The 21,953-nt window shown below is 49.6% G+C and overlaps 1 protein-coding gene across 2 annotated transcripts in view; it reads right to left on the bottom strand.

Annotated features, from left to right (window-relative positions):
• Positions 1-210: 210 nt before the first annotated feature.
• Positions 211-21,953, bottom strand: part of MYBL2 (MYB proto-oncogene like 2) — a 39,873-nt gene continuing 18,130 nt past the window's right edge. For both annotated transcript variants that reach the window (XM_048820331.2, XM_048820332.2), the window contains exons 5-14: positions 21,062-21,282; positions 20,758-20,914; positions 19,584-19,856; positions 17,105-17,479; positions 12,681-12,820; positions 11,029-11,128; positions 9,672-9,785; positions 8,223-8,339; positions 6,160-6,315; positions 211-512 (exon numbers count right to left, since the gene is read on the bottom strand). In XM_048820331.2, coding sequence (XP_048676288.1) covers positions 384-512; positions 6,160-6,315; positions 8,223-8,339; positions 9,672-9,785; positions 11,029-11,128; positions 12,681-12,820; positions 17,105-17,479; positions 19,584-19,856; positions 20,758-20,914; positions 21,062-21,282 — 1,782 coding nt within the window. In that variant the 3' untranslated portion in view covers positions 211-383. The remainder of the gene's footprint in view (positions 513-6,159; positions 6,316-8,222; positions 8,340-9,671; positions 9,786-11,028; positions 11,129-12,680; positions 12,821-17,104; positions 17,480-19,583; positions 19,857-20,757; positions 20,915-21,061; positions 21,283-21,953) is intronic.

Raw genomic sequence — 21,953 nt, forward strand, 5'->3', positions numbered from 1 at the left:
CCACCTAGGTTAGGTAAATGCCTCATGTCCATTTCATAGGCATGGCAGAAAGGGGTGGTGTGTGGATGGCTTATTTCTACCTCCGGAGAAGAATACGAGGAGGGAGTATCTTTCTTGGGGGGGGGGGGGGGGGGAGGATGGGCTATTTTCCTAGCCCTCCCACCCCCAGATTAAAGTTTTCCACAAACAATTCCAAAACTTACATCCCACTTATCATCCAGTATTTAGCACAATTTATTAAAATAGGGATCTACCAGGGAACAGAATTCAGAGAAGGAAAAATAAACAGCGTCTTTGCCAAAGAGAATTCTTCTGTGTGTTCTTTTCCCCCTCTACTTAAAAACAAACAAACAAAAACAAAGCAGAGAAAAACCAACAATCCTTCATGATAAGATCAATGTCCTTGACGTGTGGCTCTGTTTTAACGTGCCTAAGATCTGGCGAGCTTTCTCTTGCATGAAGAGCTGGTCTCGGGTTCCACCGCAAGCCACTACTTTCCATGCACTGGACATCTAGCGCAAATGGGGGAGAAGAGAGAGAGATTTTAAAATATGCTTATAGATTAAGATTTGGATGGCTATGGATACCTGTAAATACCTCTGAACAAGAACCCAGCCCTTCAAAGCATGCTACCCAAAGCTAACTGACTTAGCCTTACAACCCCCCAGGGGTAAAGGAATCAATATTATAATCCCCACTTGATTGAGAGGGAGCAGACATAATAGTCAGCAGCCTGATTCCAAAGGGTCCGAGGAGCTGAGCTCCCATGGGAGCAGTGCTGCTCTGCGCCTCGGAAGGAGCCAGGTTCAGTGACTGGCCCCAGATCACAGAGCAAGTTGGGAGCACAGTGGAGATCAGAACGCAGCAATACCTGTGTTCCAGTCCCAGGCACAGCCCAATAGCCCTCAGTAAAAGATTAGAGGACAGGGAAGTCGTGCCACTTGCATCGCCCAAGTACACCAGGGGTCGATTCTCCAGGGAGCTTGAACTTTGCTCAGCGCAGGACCCAAAGAGGAGAAGGGGAATGGGGCTTCACATCACCTTCGCACATCCCCTACTCTTGGGCCATCCAAACATGCAGCACATGTTAGAGGAGTCGGAGGGCTGCCCTAACTTGGGTTCAGCTGCCTATAGCCTCAGGGGGCTGTTGCAACATCCAGAAACAGGCAGAGTGCAGAGAGGTCAGTTGTGCCCCTTACACAGATGTCTGCTAGTGAGTGGCATGAAGCTAATATGTTTGCTCTGTGCCACACAGGGACTTCCCTTCTAGACCACAGGAATTCCCTGGTAGCTGAGCCATAAGCTTCACAGCCCCTTTGCACTGGAAAAACCAACAGAGAATCAGGCCCCATGAGGACTGCATTTGTTAAGAGCAAAGCAGCCACTGCAGCACCAACAGCTGCGGCTCAGCTGTCGGTGCATTTATGTGGGGCTAATTTAGTTCCCGCAAGCCATTTTACTTAATTTCCTAATCAAATTATCTCTTACTGCTAGCGACTCCAAGGAGAGCACTAAAGTAACCCCGAAGAGCCCAAAACTGCAGATGTCATCTTTCTCTTTGGGATTCTACAGACGGGATTTCACAATACACACACAATCTTGATCTAGTTCAGGATCGCAGGGGCTCACTCCTCCCTCCAGCCCTCCCATGCTTTCAAGACATGTTATTCCTTTCTGCGCCTTCAAAGCTTTAGCCAGAAGTTATTTATGCAGCTCTGTCAGTGGCGAGAGCAATGCGCTCCCACGCCACACTGGGAGAAGTGGTTTATAAAACGGACAAATTAACTGCAAATGGGGGTTTATTGGGTGGGGGGGGGGTTTGCTTTGTTGCGATTAAGGAGTGTTCATTCATCACAAGATAAAGCTTTTACAACAGACAGATCTAATCCAACTACAAACATCTGAGAAGAAAGTTATCCCTTCTGGCTGACATCTAGCTGGAGACAAAGAGTCAGAGGTAAGAAGCAGGGTTGAGAAGTTAATCACTTGTACTTGCGCTTCTGGGAGCTTTCAGCGGATCTCAAAGCACCTTTAACACCATTGTACAGACGGGAGAGGTACAGTCACTTGCCCCAAGACCGACAGTGGCAGAATCATGACCTGAACCCAGAAGCCCTGGCTCCCGTTGCTAGATAATGCCAAGCAGGGGCTGGTAAAGGTTTGCCAGGTTGTCTAATGAAACATGTCCAGGGATAGAAGTAAGCACTCTTCAGAGAGATGCCATCGAACGGACACCCTCCAAAAAGAGGTAAATTGTTTAGAACTGATGTCAGCCAAATGTGTAGCCATTAACAGTCCCTCCAAAGCTGGCTAAGCACTGGCAGAAAAGGGAAAGGGGAGCAAGCAAAGGTCTTTAAATTACCCCTTGCTCACGGTTAGCTAGACAAGAGCCCAGTCGCCTCTGCAACCTGGGAATGTATTCAGTCACTCTGGCTGTGCCTATGCTACCAGCTTCCCACCATTGCACCTCCAACTGCGGGAGCCTTCATGCATCTTAAGTCACTGAGTTAAGCCCTGCTCAGAACAGGTCTAGATGACACTTCGACTAGAAGACCTTTGGGGCAGGGATCCTCTTTTAGTTCTGTGTCCGTACAGCGCCTGGCACAGTGGGGGCCTGGGTCCAGAACGGAGGCTCCTGGGTGCCACAGGAACACAAATAATGGAGGTCTGCTGTTGCTACCACTGGTGAGCCTGCAGAGGTTGGAGTGCAATTGTGGTAAAATTAAGTAAATTGCTGGCATAGGCGAGACCTCTGCTTCTCTCTCTTGCTAAAGAGCTGGGGCAAGATTCCAGTGCCCCCTTGGAAATGTGGTGCAGAGCATCATAAAGTGATCTGCAGCAGAGATCAGACAGAGGAATTTCACCCTGAATTCCTGCACCTCGGTCACACTACACTGGGGTACCTGCTTGCCTAGCATCGTCCAGGTGGGCGTCACCGATGAAGAGCAGACATTTTGTGCCTACGTTTATTTTCAAATAAAGTTTCATAAAGAGAAAATGAAGCATTGAAACAGCGAACAACTTGGACTGTCTAAGCAGCAAGAGTCTGGCTGGCTGCCAGCTTGCCTCCACCACCAGCCGAGCACAGGAACAATTCCCACTCGGCTACTTCCCCTCACCTGGGACTGTTTCCACCTCCCACAAAGCACAAGGGTCATCCCCTTGGCCCCACAACCTACTGCACAGCTCAGCCCACCCATGCCAGCACATGGCTCAGCTCCTCTCCCTCCCCCACCCTGGAATAGTTAGCTAATACCTAGGGTCCTACCAAATTCATGGCCAGGAAAAACACGTCACGGACTGTGAAATCTGGTCTCCCCCTCTGAAATTTGATCTCATGTGTGCCTTTACCCTATACTATACAGATTTCATGGGGGAGACCTGCATTTCTCAAATTGGGGGTCCTGACCCAAAAGGGAGTTGCTGGGGGGGGGGTCACAAGGTTATTTTGCGGGGGGTCACGGTATTGACACCCATACTTCTGCGCTGCCTTCAGAGCTGGGCGGCTGGAAAGCGGCGGCTGTTGGCTGGGCGCCCAGCTCTGAAGGCAGCGCCCCGCCAGCAGCAGCGCAGATGTAAGTGAGCAATCCCATACCAGGCCACCCTTACTTCTGCCCTGCTGCTGCCGGCGGCTCTGCCTTCAGAGCTGGGCTCCCAGCCCGCAGCCACCGCTCTCCAGCCGCCCAGCTCTGAAGGCAGCGCCGCCACCAGCAGCCATGCAGAAGTGAGAGTAGCTGTACTGCAAACTCTCCTACAGTAACCTTGCGGGCCCCCCCCCCCCCCCCCAACAACTCCTTTTTGTGTCAGGACCCCTACAATTACATCACCCTGAAATTTCAGATTTAAACAGTTGAAATCATGAAATTTACGATTTTTTAAATCTTATGACCGTGAAATTGACCAAAATGGACGGTGAATTTGGTAGGCCCTACAAATACCCTTTTGGAAAGCCCCTATCACGCTGCTGGTGCTATGGAAACAATGTAAGCTTAAAACTTCCTGAAGAGAGAACAGAACCCAGGACTCTTCCCTCAGGGCTTGCCTCCCAAGCCACGTGCAGGCGGGAGGTGAGGGGACAGGGCAGGCTTTGCTAACTGCTGCAGCGCTGTTATCACAGTACTGCCATGCAGCCAGTTCCATGCATAGAGTTCCCTCCGAAAGTTTTCTGGTGTGAGACTCTCACTCACGAGCAGCCCAGTTGCTAAAGCATCTCCTGCTATTCCCTGTACACTCACAGATCGCTCTGAATGAAACCAAGTATCTTTTAGAGATCACTAGAGGGCTGACATTTAAGCCTGCAGTTAGAACAGCCCACAATGTTCCCAACAAATGAACTTCCACACTGCAATAGATGGATGGTCCATCTAATCTGATATCTTGGCTCTGACAGAGGCCAATGGCTGTTTGCAGGAAGGTGGGAACTCTCTAGAGTGTACCTTGCTGTGCAAGACCAGCCGGTGGTAGGGAAGTTACCTTTCCCAGCCAGTGTTCAGTTTAGCACACAAATCAAGAGCTCTTGCTACGTGATGTGAAGTGCATCTCCCATGGCTATGGGCCTAATCAGTTTCTGAAACTCACTAAGCCATTTGCCTCCGTCTATCCTGAGTCTCACACTGGAGAGAAATATCTGGGCCACAGATACAGGAAAATCCAGTTCCTGCAGAGGTGTCAGTAGCAGCTCCAGGGTTAGGAGAGCACTGAGTTTTGCACTTCAAAAGCAGGATATGGCTGTGTCTTGGAAAACAGAACAAAAACCTCCATGGAAGTGGGAGTGCAGGGGGAAGCGAATTGCCCACAAAATCAGTGGCAGAACCAGGAGCAGGAGCAGATTGCAGGATTCCAGATTGCTAATGCCCACATCTAACCCACTATAGCACAGCATCCCCCTTCCTGCCCCAGGCAAGGTACTTTGGCTGAATTCTTTAAGTAGTATCCATTGATTTTTGGTGCAAGGCTGAGATGCCCTGGGCCTGATGGTGAGAGATGCTGAGCTGATAGCGTTTTGATGTGTACTTTGCAGTACGTTGGTTTCCTAGGACTTTTTTACCCCTTCCTTTCCTTGATCCCCCTTAGCACCACATCTCCCAGCCACACACATCCCCACCTACCATCAAACATCCCCATGCCCCACTAGCCAGGGCAGCCGGTCAGCGCATGAAAGCCAGGGCCTAGAGACTTTCAAGGGAGTGTGACCAAACTTGCATCTTCCCAACAGCCTTGTTTTACTCCATCATTATGTAATAACCTTCTACTGCTGCAATTCTCCTCTGGCGCAGACCTGCAGGGTCCCCAGCCTGGAAGCCCCAAGGGGACCACCAGCATAAGTAAGGGGCTGATTAGCCAGTTTGTACTCCCTATGTCGGTCTTCAAAGGCCAGAACCGGATCATGAATAGAGCTGGTTGGAAAACAGATTTTCCAACCCATAACAACTTTAGAGATTTTGAAAAAAACAACCACCCCAATAAATCCTGACTTGGGGCGAAAAGCCAAACTTCCAAAGATTTCAGGAAATGGAATTCTGGATTTTTGCTTGTTTCAGGTCAATCCAAACATTTTGTTTCAGTTTTGACTCTTGTGAACTCCCCTTCCAAGCCCTGAGATCCAGAGCAAGTGATTCTGGGAATGACTGCTCTGAGTGGCTGAATTTGAATATGGTAACAAGGAGGTAGAGAGTATCTTGGTTTAGAGGGAAGAATAGTGCTCCCTTCAGCTCCAAGTCCCAGCAGATGGCACTGCACAGCAATGCAATCTAACTTTCCTCCCACAGGCCAGGTGGGGTCTCTGTTCCTATCCCCTACCCTCTCAGGGGAAGAAAGGGTATGCCTAGACTGCACAACATGGCCATGGCTGGCCAAGGTTGTCTACACTGAAGTTTTATAGCCCCGCAGCTTGACCCCTGTGAGCCTGAGTCAGTGACCCAGGCTCGGAGATTCATTGCTGAGGGTTTTTTAATTGTAGCACAGAGACAGTGACCAAGGCAAAGCTCAGCATACGAAGCCTGGGTGGTGAGTGGCACTAGCATTTTGAGCTGTTGTGTGGCTCTCCAGGGACAGTGCTCTCTCCTGACTCAAGCTATCATCTCCCTTTCACCAGTACAGGAGGGACAGGGTTTCTGCAACCTCCAAGCCTTTTGGGTGGATGGCAGTGCTGGTATTTACCGGAGTGGGTGGTCTGAATTGGCTTGGGATCTTCCTGGAGGATGAAGTCTTCTCGGTCTTCACGTGCACCTGCACAAACCCCCTATTGAGCAAACCGCTGTCGTCCTTGCTGCTTGAGGAGGAAAGGTTTAGAGACCTCGAGAGGAAACTCACAGGCTGCAGGAAAAAAAAAAAAAACATACGCACCAAGTTAATTTGCTCCCTTACACTGGAAAATGCCACTTAACTAGATCCATTAACTTGTGTTCCTGTATTCTCCTGTCCATGCATTTAAACTGCATGAGAAACAGCACGTTAGGATGCTAGCAAGGTTCTACATGCAGGGAAGTAATCAGAGCGTCACCAAGCGATTACTTCACGTCTGGGTTATTTTTTCCGGACCTGACGCAGAGCTCTATGCAGCTTGAAAGCTTGTCCCTTCCACCAGCAGAAGTTGGTCTATTAAAACAGGGGTTCTCAAACTTTTTTTGCTGAGACCCCTTTTGAAAATATTTCAGGTTGTGACGACGCCTCCACCCCCCACACCATGCCACCCCTACTTCTGCGCTGCTACTGGTTGTGGCGCTTCTTTCAGAGCTGGGCGCCTGGCCAGCAGCCGCCGCTCTCGAGAACCTCCCCTCCCCCCCCCCACAATAGCCTTTTGGATCGGGAATGTTGCATTAAAAGAAATTCCCTTGTCCATCTGGTCTCTGTACAAGGGTATGCCTATATTGCACCTGGGAGAGAGCAGCCCAGCTCCATAGACTTGGGCAGTGGGGCTTGGCTGGCATGCTAAAAACATCTGTGTAGACAGGACTTTGACATTGTGGTTTGGGCTCTAAAGCCTCCCTGTCCCAGGCTTCAGAATCTGAGCGCCAGCTCAAGCCACAACTATTTTTAATGCGCTTGCGGTGAGCCCCCCTACTGCAAGGCTGTGGCCCGAGGCTGGGAGGCTAGTTGCCAGATGTAGCACAGACAGACCCTAAGGCCTAGCGAGCAGAAATCTTTCCATTAGGTGCACTTAACAAATTCAGTTAAAGTCTGTGCGTAGATTTAGAAACTCCCCTGCTCTTTGTGCCATCCAAACATATCAGTACTGGGCTAGCACATGGGAGCCAGAAAATGAAACCGGCTAATCTACTTTCACTGTTCAAGCCAAGCGCAGTGAGAATAGCATTAACAGCATGAGTTCCATTTATCATTCTCCCTCTTATAACAGTCCGCAGGTTGTTCGCTGTGTGCACTATACTGTTGTGTTTTTAAGATACATGGGCCAAATTCATCCTTGCTGCAACTCCACTGAAGTTCATGGCGTTACACCAGGGGCTGAATGTGGACATAAATCTGTATCTTGGCAAATCTATTTCCCTTTAACAAGCTCCATAATCAAACGTTGATCATTGCATCAAACTTAATGGGGCACAAGAACACCAAAATGAATAAGAACTTTATAAGTCTAATAAAATACACTAAAGAGCCACACGTCTGACAGGAGCTCTCACCAAAATGCTCCAGTTATTTTATATCTGATCCCGTGAATAACCAACACAGAATGGGCTCATTTCGGTACGTTTCGTTGTGTGCTGCATTTAGTGTTCCAGATATTCAGTTCTTCAGAGAGGAGAGGTTTACAATGGGATCGGAAAGCACAATGCATAAAACATTAAGTTAAGGCCACCCCTCCTCCATTACATTCAGCACCGTGTGCATGACCTAGCATAGAGGCAGGAAGTGGACAGCCAGGTTTAAGTTGCACCATCCATTTGGGTGGAGAAAAGAGGAAAGGGGAGGCAGTTTTCCAAGCAGGTCCTTCCCTCTTATCGTCACATTTATCTCATTAAATATTTGTTTCACTGGCACACCTAAAGCCCCAGTTAATCCAGTATAGTTAATCAGATTTCATAGCCATCCTCGGACATTTCTGATTGTTCCTGTGTTTCAGAGATGTCTGCAGGGGAATCCAACTCATAGCCAGCCTTAAGTTTTCCTCTACATTCACACAGACACGTCTTATCATGCAAGCACACGTCTCACAGCATCTGTGTCCAGCCCTCCCTCCCCACCCTCATCTGAGCATCCCTGACCTGTGCTCTTTTGAAGCAGATGGACCTGGGCATGGTGGACACAGTCAGCTTCACATCCTCATCCACAATGTCCAAGGCGAGAGACTTCCTGACCTTCTTGATGGGACTCCTGTGCAGCTGGGAAACACAAGAGAAGCAAAGCAAGCAACCGTAAGCGCTAGCCTGCAGGGGAGACAGAGCAATAGCAACAGGAAAGTGGGGCTCGGTGAGCATTTTCTAGTTCCGTAGAGAGAGGGAAGGGTCACCATCACACAACTGTTTGGGCTTGAGGGGCTGGGGACCACGGAGGCTCAGTGGCATTAAAACATTTCCTGTGAATGTCACTGTGGTGGAAGAGACCAGAGACTCACAACCCCTAGAGGCTGAACACCTGCCTTTACAGAGCAGGGAGAAACTCCCCAGCTCCACCTAACCGTGGGGCTCTAGAGTGCTGAGTGGGGAGCTCCTTCTCTTTGTCCCATCCACTGCTTGGCCTCTCTGCCAAAAGGGTGGGGTGGCTCATGGTGGGACAGCTCATGGTGGGGCTGCCTGTCCACGGAGACCCACCAGCGTGTTTCATGCAGGCCAGCCCTTCTACAGCAACACCTTTAGGGCTACATTGGGACAGAAACCCAAAAGCAAAAGGCCCCATGTCCCACTACCAGCCCCATCTAATCCGCCTGGAGGCGGATGGTTTGAATGAACAAATCTCTCTCCTGAGGGTATTTTAAACAGTCAAACCAATTGTCCCAGATGCAGAGTACACATCCGGAGACGTAGGGCTTGCTGTTAGCTGTGAGCAAGCTGGGGCACCTGTGCCGTGTGGGTGGCAGAAAGTCAAATCACATCTGGCATTGACAGACAGTGTAAATAACGGGTTGGGTCTCTACTGTGACCATCACAGCTCAAGTGAGCGCACCCGCTCTGCCATGGCTTTTATTGGTATGATTTCTAGCATGGAGAACAACCGACTTAAAAACAGAAATCCTGGCAAGTCTGGGAAGGGAAGGTCAGCAGAACAGGACCGGCCAAGACGGAATTTGCCCAGGAGGCCTGGGCTAATGTTCCAAGCCCTGGGAGAAGTGCCTGAGGATCTTTATTCCCCCAGTGCTCAGAACCCCCATTCTAAGTCTGAGCTGAGAGATGACAACTCCAGAACACATCGTGCCCAGTATTATGCTGGGGCATTGGGTCAGAATGGGTTAGGCCACAATCCAGAAGCACTTTAAGCATGCGAGTAGCCCACTGACTCCAGCAGGACTGTTCATGTGCTAAAAGTTAAGCATGTGCTCAAGTGCTCTGCAGAATCAGGCCCTTAGCGGGAAGGGCGCCAGCAACTAAATCACCAACTTCCCTGTAGCACCTGGGCTTTCCTCCGACTCTCCCACCCAGTACTTCCCTGGCCTGACCCTGCACAAGGAACCAGACAGGATCACAGCAGGGGCAGCAGCTGTAAGACGAGACACTCACTCCTTGTTTCCTTTTCTGTTTGTCTGGCTTCACATCATCCTCTATGATCAACTCGATGCCAGCTTCACTCCGGAGCACTTCCTTCAAGTCTTCTTCCAGGTGAGGGGTCTGCGGCTGGGGTGAAGGACATATGGGGGAGGAACATAGCACAGGGTTTACAGTGCAGGCTACAGTTACATGTCTGGATTTACGGTGCAGGTGAACCTGTGCTAATGCTGCAATTATATCGTCAGTGGAGACGTCCCCCCACTGCAACTCAGTCTGCAGGGCCGTTGTTCATTTAAGTGTGAATGACACGAGAGCTCAGCCAGCCCGGCCTCTGCACAGGCCCTTGATGCAGTGAGGATACAGGACCCTACAGCAGAAGCTTCAGGAGAGCAAATGCATCAAGAATCTCCGATAATTGTTCGGCAGGCAAGGGGTGCCATACCCACAGCCTGACTTCCCAGCTGGTCTACACAGCATCGCTGGTTATTCTGGAATAGCACCAGGTCTCCACTCGACGGGGAGTCCCAAACAACTGCTAAACTCAGAAGAAAAAACCCATTGGGTCAGTTTCTTTTTAGGCTCACAAAGGAACCGAAAGCTGCAGCATGAACACAGGGGATTTACAGGTTTCAGAGTAGCAGCTGTGTTAGTCTGTATTCGCAAAAGGAAAAGGAGGACTTGTGGCACCTTAGAGACTAACCAATTTATTTGAGCATAAGCTTTCGTAAGCTACAGCTCACTTCATCGGATGCATTCAGTGGGAAATGGCCCACCTTGATTATCACTACAAAAGGTTTCCCCCTAGACCCCCCCCAGCTCTCCTGCTGGTAATAGCTCACCTTATGTGATCACTTTCGTTACAGTGTGTATGGTAACACCCATTGTTTCATGTTCTGTATGTACATAAATCTCCCCACTGTATTTTCCAATGAATGCATCCGATGAAGTGAGCTGTAGCTCACGAAAGCTTATGCTCAAATAAATTGGTTAGTCTCTAAGGTGCCACAAGTACTCCTTTTCTTTTTAGGGGATTTATAAAGTACCTCAGTCCAAGTGGTCACTTATGGGAGCATAATATGGGAGCATATTCACCATACCATTTTAGGACAGTGTTCCCCACAGCCCCCCATCTCAGCCAAAGAATGTGCCAACACCCAAGCACACTGGTAACGTTAACAATGAAAACAGAAATGCACAAAGATTGGCTGATGGGCCCTTTCGCACCGCATATCCGAAGGCCTTTTCACTGGCAGATCATGCCAGAATATTCAAGGGTGAAGATGAGATTTTTGTCATCGGGGGCTACAGGAGCACAGCTAGCAGCACTGGACAATGCTAGGCAGGGCACGCATGTTGGTTAAATACTCACCAGTGGCCTCATGGCGCCGTACTTTTCCAGGGCGTTCTTAAAAGGCGTGGGTGTGTGGGGCGTGTTGTCTGCTACGTATTTCTGATCTGGGGTGACAAACCTGTCAGCAGACAGAGAGAGAGGAGGAGGTCAGGAGCAGAGCACGGCACGCAGGTGTCCCCCAAGCATTCCCCCCACAAGAGAGGAAGCATGCTCTGGCCCTCCAGCCCCAGGGCTGCACTGCCTCGCCTTCCGAGAGCACATGCATTCCAGAAACACCCTGACACTTCAGACACAGGAATTGGGGTCTTACATCACAATAACAAGGATGGCGTGAACCTCCCTGGCTGGGTGTGCTGCAGGGGCTAAAGAGCAATGGAATAGCAGACATGCCTTCTGGCAGCACCACCCAAGTGGCTCTGACAGAGCCAGACGTTATTCAGTTAGATCTCCACCAGATCACTTGGCAAATCACTCTTCAGTCAACAAGGTGGGTGAAACACAGATCCCCACCCACAGCCCTTCCCTCTCCCACCCACCCATCTCAATCTGGTCTTGAGCACACAACAACGCACGTTGCTGCAGGAAAGGCTCTGGCTCAGACAAGGCTATGTAATGCAGGCAAGGCCCTGTCTACATGGGGGAAATTGACCAGCACAGCTATTTGGCCATAATTAAGCTATTCGGCCATAATTAAGCTATTCTGGAATAACTGTCCCGTGTGGATGCTCTTCTGGAATAAAAGTGATTTTATTGTGGCACAATTACTCTGCTTTGTGAGTGAAGTGATTATTCTGGGATAAAGTGACTTTTAATCCGGAATTGAGTATCCGTATGGGAGAGTTATTGTGGAACAACTATGCACATCAGTTTCCTTGAGTGGACAAGACTTAAGAGGAAAGCATGCTCCACGAACTCTGTCAGGCAGGGGATACACCTGTAGACAACACACAGTGGAGAAGAGTTACAGGGGTCCAGAAAGTCCTGTTAGCAGCCAGGTCCATAGTCCAGCAACATTCCCCAGTAAGACACGTGCCCAGAAGCAAAAGTTCCAACTCCGTATAGACAGAGCAGGTTCTGCCAGGCATTCTAACACCAGGACTGGGCACTCAATCTAATCCACCAGCGTCCCTTCCCCACAGCTTAGTGGCTCTGGAGAAGGTGTGAAATATTTCCCTGCCTTTGAAGATGAAGGGCAGAATACAACCATAGAAATGATTCCGACCTCACCATTCCAACTGAATGCCCTTCTGGTCAGTGCGAGCAAGAGACCACACCCAGCAGCATTCAGAAGAAACTGCTTTGGAGAGAGGCACTTCATCACCATGAGCAGATCCCATTGCTTAATTGGCGAGACTTTCCCCTTCCAGATCCAGCCTCTACAAATGTGCCTTGCTCACTTTAAATACCCTAGCCCACTTTATAGTCGGACACTTTCGTTCCAGAAGGTTCGGCCCACAATTCACTATTAAAATATGTTACAATACAGCAGCCCTCCAGAAAAACAGAATACACTTGTGGAACTCAAAAACTAGATAAAGCCCACTATTTGCATCCCCCCTTTCCTTCCCGTGGGGCTGCCACAGCTACAGGACACCACTCCGGAGACAGTTCAGCCTCCCTGCTGTGTGATGCAAGCTGGGATGAGCCTGGGAGAGTGGGGTATGACTTACGCTGAGTTTTTCTGATGCAGCGGGGTCTTGTCCCTGTGCAGCGGGGTGGTCACAATCACCTTCTGACTGCAAACGGGAGTGGAGGTCAGGGACGGGTTCTCCAACTCCAGTGTATCCTGTTTGGTCCAGAAGTTTAAGAACTGCCAAGTGAGGGAAAGAAACAAACAGAGAACACACTTCACAACCTGGGAAATTCAAGGCTGTCACTGGCCATTAGCTTATGCTAGTTTTACTGAACGTGAAAGAGGATCGCTCACACTGACTGATTACCTGTATTTTTGCTACCAATAAGGCAAACAATATTCCCTCCACAGATCAGGAGATCCGGACTTTGCCCTGATCCACATACAGTTTTTGAACCAGAATAACTATGTGAGTTCAGGGTGTGATTTTTTTTTTAAACCTAGTATGGATGTAGTTATAACCAGTATAAAGTGCCTTATACCAGTGCAGCTTATTTCTCTTTGCTTCTGGGGATAGATATGCCAATATAAGCGTACCAATACAGCTGCATCCACGCATGTATCGCTTTGACTATACTGATGTCGTTCAAGCTGTACATGTGTGTTTAGCAAGGCTCCAGTGGGTGTATCTTCACCACAGGAAAACAAGTGTTGGCTAACATGAGTTATCACAAGGTAAGTCCTAGTGAAGACAAAGCAGTTTGTAGTTTTCACATGAGTTAGCAGGTCAAGTAAAGCCTGCGCTGCCCCATTGTCTAACTCAGCCTATTAACTCATGTTAAAACCACACACTGCCTCCTCTTCATGATGCTTTTACCCCATGCTCATAATTCGTATTAAGAGATTGCCTTTATTCCTTGGGAAGATAAGGCCAGCGAGGAAAACGCCTTCCAGGTGCCCCCCACACTCTTACTCCACTCGGGTAAGAGTTATTTTTGTTACATTCATCGCAGGAGACTGGCCTTGCGGTTGGAGGAAGAGCCCGGGAGTCGGGAGATCAGCTTTCTGTCCCAGCTTTGCTGCAGATTCACTGTGAGACAGCAGCTCATGATCTCTGTGCCCATGAAAATGGGTGATACCGAACTACCTCCCAGGAGGGCTCTGAGGTTACCGGCTCTAACACTGCCAAGGTACGATACAGAGAGGAGGAGGCCGAACCCATCAGCGGCCATCAGAGGGGAGAGATCATGAGCCATTGTGCACCAAAATCCACATAAGCTAAAAGGAGTGACTGGCTGTTATCCTCTATGCTGGTCACAGAGCAGAGGGAGGCATGATCACACACAAGGTGTGCATGGGGAGGTTAAACATGGAAGGTGTGGTGGTGCCTGAAGGCCAATTGTCCCCTGCATTCCTCTTTAAAACTCTCCTTTGCTGTGACACCTACAACAACAAAACAAAACACCCCAACCTGACAATACTTAGGCAGCTGGTGTGCTGAGACCACTGCTTGCCACGCTGCCCAGCACTGTCTCAGGCCTGGTCTACTCTACAGCATCAGGTCAGCGCAAGGCAGCTTACATCAGCCTAGCTATGGAAGTGTCTACGCTCAAATTTCACTCCCTCTGATGTAACTGCCCAGCTACACTGAACTCCACATCCACAAGCGGCACAAAGTCAAGGTCGATGTAGTTAGGTCAACGCAGTGTTGGTGTAGACACTGCGTTCCTTATGTTGACTGTTACTGGCTTTCAGGAACCATCCCACAATGCCCCACACTGACAGAACAACGGACACTCCTGGGCAGGACGCACACCACCGACACAGGTAGCAAAGCGTAGACACGCACAAGCAATGTAATTACTGCAGCAGCTGGATGCCAACGTATGTCAGGTCAACTTAATTTTGTAGTACAGACCTGGCCTCATTGTTTCCTGGTACTCCCCCATCTCTCTGTCTCCATCTGTTGTCTCTCGTCTTATATGTAGACTGCAAGATCTGTGGGGCAGGGACTGTCTTGTTGTTCAGTGTCCATTCAGCACCTAGCACCATGGGGCCCAGCTCTGTGACTGGGGCTCCTCAGTGTTATGATAACAAACAATAATACAATTGTACTGAGTCCTGTAGGAACACAGCATAAGCAACAGTCCTTGTCCCAACGAACTCACAGCCTAAGGGAATGTCTTCACTGCAAAACTAACTCAGGGGTTTGCATCACAGAAGTGTAGACTTCAGGTCCTGGCCTTGAACTCATGGCTCATGCTGGCCTCACAGCAGAGGTCCACCAGGAGCACGGGTCAGCCTCTGGCCAGCTGGCAGCATGCTGGGAAGACCTCCTGGCCACAGTCTCTCCTGTTCAAGTGCTGTGGACACGCAGTAGAAATATGGAAGCGTTGCAGGTACAGCAAGCCACGAGCAAATGTACAGTTCAGACACCACACCAGGCTGTATGAACTGGAAGGTGACCTCTGGTTCACAAGCAGGGAGTAGGTAACACAGCCCAGGGAACTGTGGGAAGGCACTGGAGTGCACACTGCTGAGCGGCTGTGTTAGCAGCACGAGTGCTGGCAGAACTCAGGGTCAACTAGCCTGGGTAAAAGGGGACCACACTCGAGAAAGCGTGTGGGCAGGAGTCAGAGTAGGGCCAACATTGGAGTAAGAACCTGAGTTAGGACTTGTCCTTGCTGCACACAGCATTCTCCTTACCGCAGCAGCTGGTGAGGAGGAGAGGGCTTGGATTACAACACCTGCCCAAAGTGTTTGCTCCTAAACCTGGCTGGGTGACAAGCACATGGACTGAACAGAAGCAGCTTCTTCGAGGGCTTCTGCCCTCAGGGTACCCCCCCTCCCCATTGGGAGGAGACAAACTGCATACACCATAATGATGCTGTGCGGGCGATGCCGGCTGCCCAGCAATAGGCCAAGCAGCTTCTAAGCAGGGGAGGGGCAATTCTCATCCTCAGTTTAACTGTGGGTGAAGAGCTGGATGTGTGTGCCTCCACCTACCTAACTGCAGCCACCTCATACAGGGAGGCTGGGCTTCGGTTTAGCTGAACGTGTGCCCCATTATTCACGTGCCCCATCTCCCACGGCATGTCTAATGAACACAAGCGGCCAGAGAACGCCAGTCCTGTGGCTCAGCAAGGGAAAGACAGGTACCCTACACAAACTGCAGCGAGACTGGCCACACCCTCTGGGGGCTGGTCCGAGCCTGTGGAACGAACTCCCCCCAAAACTAAGGATCATCTCAAACCTCTCCATTTCCCGCTCGGTGGTCATTTCTTTGACCTTACCTTCTCTAACAAAAAGCAACAGATATATTTAGATTAAAAAAAACCACACAGCCTACCAAAGCAAGACACTCCTCTGCACACGCTTCTCCCCCTGGGGAGAGGATGAGAGAACAAACATGTGCCAGATGTCTAGTTGCGTAACCTAATGGACTCCTGGAAGGTGCTCAGATACCACTGCGATGAGCAGAGAACAGAATTCCACCACCATCCTACAAACTGGCAGTGCCCATTTCAAGGCAAGTGGCATGATAAATATTAAGCAAACAGAGCTGATCAGTGTCGACTGCATTATGGCCAATAAATAAAGTACCAGCACAGACCCTCTAATTCATGCACAGTGTCCCAAGCAGACAGCAACAGAATGAGCTTCGCCTGTGTCATAAATATTAAAGGAAGGGTAACCATCTTTCTGTATACAGTGCTATAAAATCCCTCCTGGCCAGAGGCAACATCCTGTTACTTGTAAAGGGTTTAACTAGCTCAGCTAACCTGGCTGGCACCTGACCCAAAGGACCAATAAGGGGACAAGATATTTTCAAATCTTGTGGGGGGTTTGTTTGTGCTCTTTGTTTACGTGGTTGTTCTCTCTTGGGACTGAGAGAGGCCAGACAGAAATCCATCTTCTCCAACGCATCCTAATCCAAGTCTCCAATATTGTAACCAGTATAGGTAAGCCAGGCAAGGCAGATTAGTTTATCTTTTGTTTTATGTGAATTTTCCCCGTGTTAAGAGGGACTGTTTTCTGTAACTTTAAGGTTTTGCCCAGAGGGGGATCCTCTGTGTTTTGAATCTGAATACCCTGTAAACTATTTTCCATCCTGATTTTACAGAGGTGATTCCTTTACCTTTTCTTTAATTAAAATTCTTTTTTTTAGAACCTGATTGATTTTTCATTGTTCTTAAGATCCAAGGGTTTGGGTCTGTGTTCACCTATGCAAATTGGTGAGGATTTTTATCAAGCCTTCCCCAGTAAGGGGGTGTAGGGCTTGGGGGGATATTTGGGGAAAGACGTCTCCAAGTGGGCTCTTTCCCTGGTCTTTGTGTAAGACGCTTGGTGGTGGCAGCATACTGTTTAAGGCCAAGGCAAAGTTTGTACCTTGGGGAAGTTTTTAACCTAAGCTGGTAAGAACAAGCTTAGGGGGTCTTTCATGCGGGTCCCCACATCTGAACCCTAGAGTTCAGAGCAGGGAAGAAATCCTGACAGCCTGATTCCCATCTAGCTACATACCTGGGAGGGGGAGAAGGGCAGCGTCTTCACCGGGGTGCTCTTGGGCGTCATGCTGTTACAGGAGTCTATGAAGGAATAGCTGGTGTTCTCCGTGACGGGCGAGAGGGAGATCTTCCTCTTCTTCTGCCTCTTAAGCACGGAGGGCGGTGTGCCAGAGCTCACCTCTGAGCGGGGGGAGATGGGGATCAGCTCGCCCTTGCTGCTTTTGCTCAGGTCTGAAATGGTGTGGCCATCCAGGCGATACTCCGTCACATGGGGTACAGGAGCTGTGGGCTTGTTGGGGGCTTGCCTGACCGGGCTGTTGCTGCTGCTGTCGCCAGCAGCTGGATCCTCAGGCAAGTCAAAGTGAGTCAGGTCACACCACCCATCTGGGTCCTACCAGACAAGAGAGACGGTTAGAAATGGCCAAGAACGAGCAGCGTCCTGAGCCGCCACAGGACACAACCTCACAGACCAGTGCAAAGGTAGGGCCTAGCAACAGGCTCCAATGACCCTCAAAGGCTGAACATTTGGTCTATAAAAGACGTGGGGCCCAAGTCTGTCTTCCACACCCTATGCAGTCCTTTGCACCAGTGCAAATCAATACGGCAGCATTTTACATCCACTTTGCACTGCTCGACGCAACTGCACAAAGAGAATGGAGAATCTAACCCTTGTAGTTCCCAGGGCCCGCACTGCGCCCTCTGTTGCCTGCAGGGACATTTCATTTACATGCTACATAAGGCCAGGGCTACACTACAAACTTCTGCTGGCAGAGCTCTGTCAGCCAGGGCACGAGGAGGCGTGATCCCTGACCAACACAGCTGGGCCAGTGTAGTCACAGTTACACTGGAAAAGCTGTTTTTTTGCCCAGATAGCTTGGGCGGTATAAGCTAAACCGATATCAGCTGCGTTCACACGAGGAGCGCTTTGCTGGTATTCCTACACTAGTAAAGCGCTCCTCCTGTAGACATTGGCCCTTCTGAAGGCAGTGGCATCCTGCAATACATTTTAAGATCAGCAAGGCCAAGAAACTCAAAAATTAATTAAAATGAATCCCCCACAACAGACTTCAGTTTGGGGCTGCATTTAGCGTTCATGACAGTAACAGACTTAGCAGCATTAGAGACTAGGGGTACGTCTACACTAGAGAGACTATACTGGCATAGCTACGTCACCAGAGCTACACCAGTATAACCCCGTAGCCTAGACCAGTGGTCCCCAAACTTTTTACCTCGTGCCCCCAACCCCCGTCATGCCCCCCCCCACCCCGTGGAGCTGGGTGGCACTCCCTCCCCGCCCCCCGTGGAGGCTGGCCCCAGCCCCACCTTCCTGAAGGCTCTTCTGCATCCCCCTCTGGTATAGGCACAGCCTATGCAGACAGAAGGGGTTTTCCCATCGGTGTAGGAACACCATCTCCCAGAACAACGGTAGCTACGCCAACAGGGGCATTCTTCTGTTGACAACACTGAGTCGAGACTGGTTAGGGGGTGGCAGCTATGTCAACAAAACTTTTAAGTGTACACCATGCCTAGGAAAATGCAGACAGTTTCTCTACAAGGCTGAGATTTTCAAAGCTGTGTAAGAGAACTGGAAGCCCAATTCCCATTCAATGTAATGGGAAGTGGACTCCCAAACTCCGCAGGCACTTGGACAGTCTCAGCCCAAGCTTCTTCCACGAAGTTCAGTCAACACCCCTCACTTCTGCCTCGCTTCCCGCCTGCTACTTCAGTCCTGGTCCCCACACAGCTTTGCCAATGGAAAGGACAGTCCTGATTCAGTCCTTCACTTCTAGCCCCACATCTGCATGGATCCAAATGGGGTCATGTTCCCCACAGTCTAACATCCTCCATGAATAGGAAGGTCAGTCGGAGAAGCTAGTTGCCTGGAAAGCTGAATAGGGTCCATTTTAAACAAGATGGCCAAGTCCCATTGATATTTTTAACCTAACTCCTCTGTGACATGCTCTGAGCAGCAGCTGTGAGGCAGGCTGGCCAGGGCTAGCCAGTCAATCACATCCCTGTTGGAAGGTTTATGCCAATAGTTCTCAAACTTTTGTACTGCTGACCCCTTTCACATAGGAAAGGGTGCGGCCCCTCTTATAAATTTTTTTATATATTTAACACCATTATAAATGCTGGAGGAAAAGCGGGGTTTGGGGTGGAGACTGACAGCTCGCGACCACCCATGTAATACCCTCGTGACCCCCTGAGGTGTCCCAACCCCCAGTATGAGAACCCCTAGTTTAAGCTTTTGCTGTGTAACTGACTTCAGGTTGAAACAAACTGAGGACTAGATTGGGACTTGGGTTGCAGCCTTGAGCATTCCGGGATTGAAAGCAGGTAGTGAGAACCCAAGCCTGGAGTCTTTAATCACACAAGCAGCCCCACTGAAACCAACGCATCGACAAGGATCGTGTGGGGGCTGTGGGACTGGGCCACACCATTTGCCTCCCTCTCAGAGGTGTATATTAGGAGACAAGACATCACTCCCCTCTTACCGATTCCATCATGTCCAGAGCTTCCGTAAAGGCCGGTCCCGAAGTCAGGCTCAAGTAGTTGGCAGTGTCAGCTGCCCATTTGTATGGAAAGGTGCCGTCCGGCAATGCGTCTTCAGGTGCCACGTCCTTTGGGGCCCCCTCGGCATTGTCCTCTGCCAGTGTTGCAGCTGCTTGCTCAGAGGGCAGCTCCTGGAAGCCAGCTGCTTCCTCCTCACTGGCTTCTTCCTCCTTTATTTCCAAGGTATCAGCAGGCCAGTTAGCATGTAGGTTTTTCTTTGAAAACACAAAAGCCATATATCAAAAGAACGCTAAGGTTGCAAAATCAAGCTCTCAGGGGTTAGGGAGTGCCAGGACTGAGGTCCCCCGTGCAACCTTAGTTCAGCCCCCTTGTGCGTATGCATTGTGCTGGAGTCTTGTTAGCATCATATGGAAAATCTGTGGCAGAGCCAGAAATACAACCCAGCTCCCTAGGCCCCAGTCCAGTGTCTTAACCACAACAGAATTATCCTTGTTCTTCTTACAGTCCTCTTCACCAAATGGAGGAGTCTTGTAAAACAATCAGTATGTGACCATGTAATTAAAGACTGTGCCACACTGCACACACACACACAAAGAATAACTGAATTAAGCTTACACAGGCACCCTTACATCAGGCATTTCTTAACTTTAGAGAGCATGACTTAATGTTCTTTTAATGTATATTTTTGTATGTAATTTCCTAGGTTTAAAAAAAAAACAAAAAAAACAATACCACCACCACCCCCCCTCTACCCACACAAACATACATCATCAGCAGGGTTTGTACCCAGGCTCTTCAGATCCACATCACAGACCTCTCCCACTTGAGCTCAGAGAACCAGCCTGTTATCCTCTCTATGGACCAGCACTAAAGGACGGAACATGCATTGCACCAGTGGCTTACACAACTACTTTCTAGACAGGAGAAGAGTTTTGGAATCAGGATTCTTGAGTTCTATTCCTGGCTGACAGCGTGGCAAGCTAGTGGGTACAGACAGCACAGCCAGGCACACAGCTTTGGCACATTCATTCTGAAGGGCAACATGGCTGTGGATTAATGTCTCTGATCTGCATTAACAGAACAATGCACACCTCACCATCAACCAAAATGCAAGATCTTCCACTGCAAGATTTTATCAGCCAGCTGGTGCTGTACCTGGTTCCCGGCACTCTGGACACTTTGGCTTTCTTCGCCCTCCACTTCCACCAACAAGTACAGGGACTCAGAGTCTTTTGTTTCACTGAGGAAACCTCCTGTGTCCACTTTCCGTTTGATGGTGGAGTTCCAGTGGTTCTTCACAGCATTGTCAGTCCTGGAGAGAAAAGCCACAGTCAATGTGCATTTTAGAGGTGACGGCTCCTGATGAAATTAAGAATCCATATTCTCAGCATCCCTCAGATACACATATTTCAACAGCATATCTGACTCTTAAGGTATTAGCATCAGGCAAGGGCCCTACCTCCCAGGCAGCAGCTTGGCAATCTCAGCCCAGCGATTCCCCAGAACTTTGTGAGCCTCAAAAATGATTCGGTCCTCCTCCTCCGTCCACGAGGACTTCTTCACCTCGGGGTTCAGGTGGTTGTGCCAGCGTTCCCGGCACTGCTTCCCCAGCCTGCCTTTCAGGTACTTCGCTATCAGTGTCCATTGCTTTGTGCCGAATTTTTTAACCAATTCAATTACCTTGAAACAAAAGGAAAATGAAGTGAATGAATGGGTATCAGGTGCACTCGTTTTCAGGTTTGCTTTTTCCACCTTCAGTGTCTCTACAGGGACCCGTGGATGCCACAGAGAGAAGAGTTCTGTCTAGAGGAGAGTCTGCATGAACCCATCACTCAGACCCGGGGGCATGAGTCTCCTTTACTCTGCACCTAGAGTTGTCGCTCACACCAGTGCCACGTGTGTGTAAAATGCTGCCATTCTGTACTGGCAAAAGTCACTATGCCAGGGGCAAGGAAGAACTCTTCACGGTACAAATGTGGGTGATAGATTTTAAACCATGTGCCCATTTCTGATCAGGTCACATGTCCTGAGGCTCCTCCTTCCATCTGTACCATGGGGAACGTGACTGCACTGACAAACTCCGTCCTCCTCCTAGTTCTCTCCCTGGTCCAGCAAGACTATATCCGCAGCATGTGAATCACGTGAGCATATTTAAAACTCTGCACCCAGCTATAGTACCAGTGTGGGCAGCCTGAGCTCTAATCACAATTAAATTACGTTAACTAAAACAAACCAATGTAGACACCCATGCTAGCCCCAAGTGACCATGCAACCTTGTTTTTCGCATCTTCATTCCACCCTGCCCTGTGTTACATCTGTCTGTTGTTTTGATCCTCCCTTGATCCTCTATG

Source organism: Caretta caretta, chromosome 13 (genome assembly GCF_965140235.1).
Source record: "Caretta caretta isolate rCarCar2 chromosome 13, rCarCar1.hap1, whole genome shotgun sequence".
Taxonomy (NCBI): domain Eukaryota; kingdom Metazoa; phylum Chordata; order Testudines; family Cheloniidae; genus Caretta; species Caretta caretta.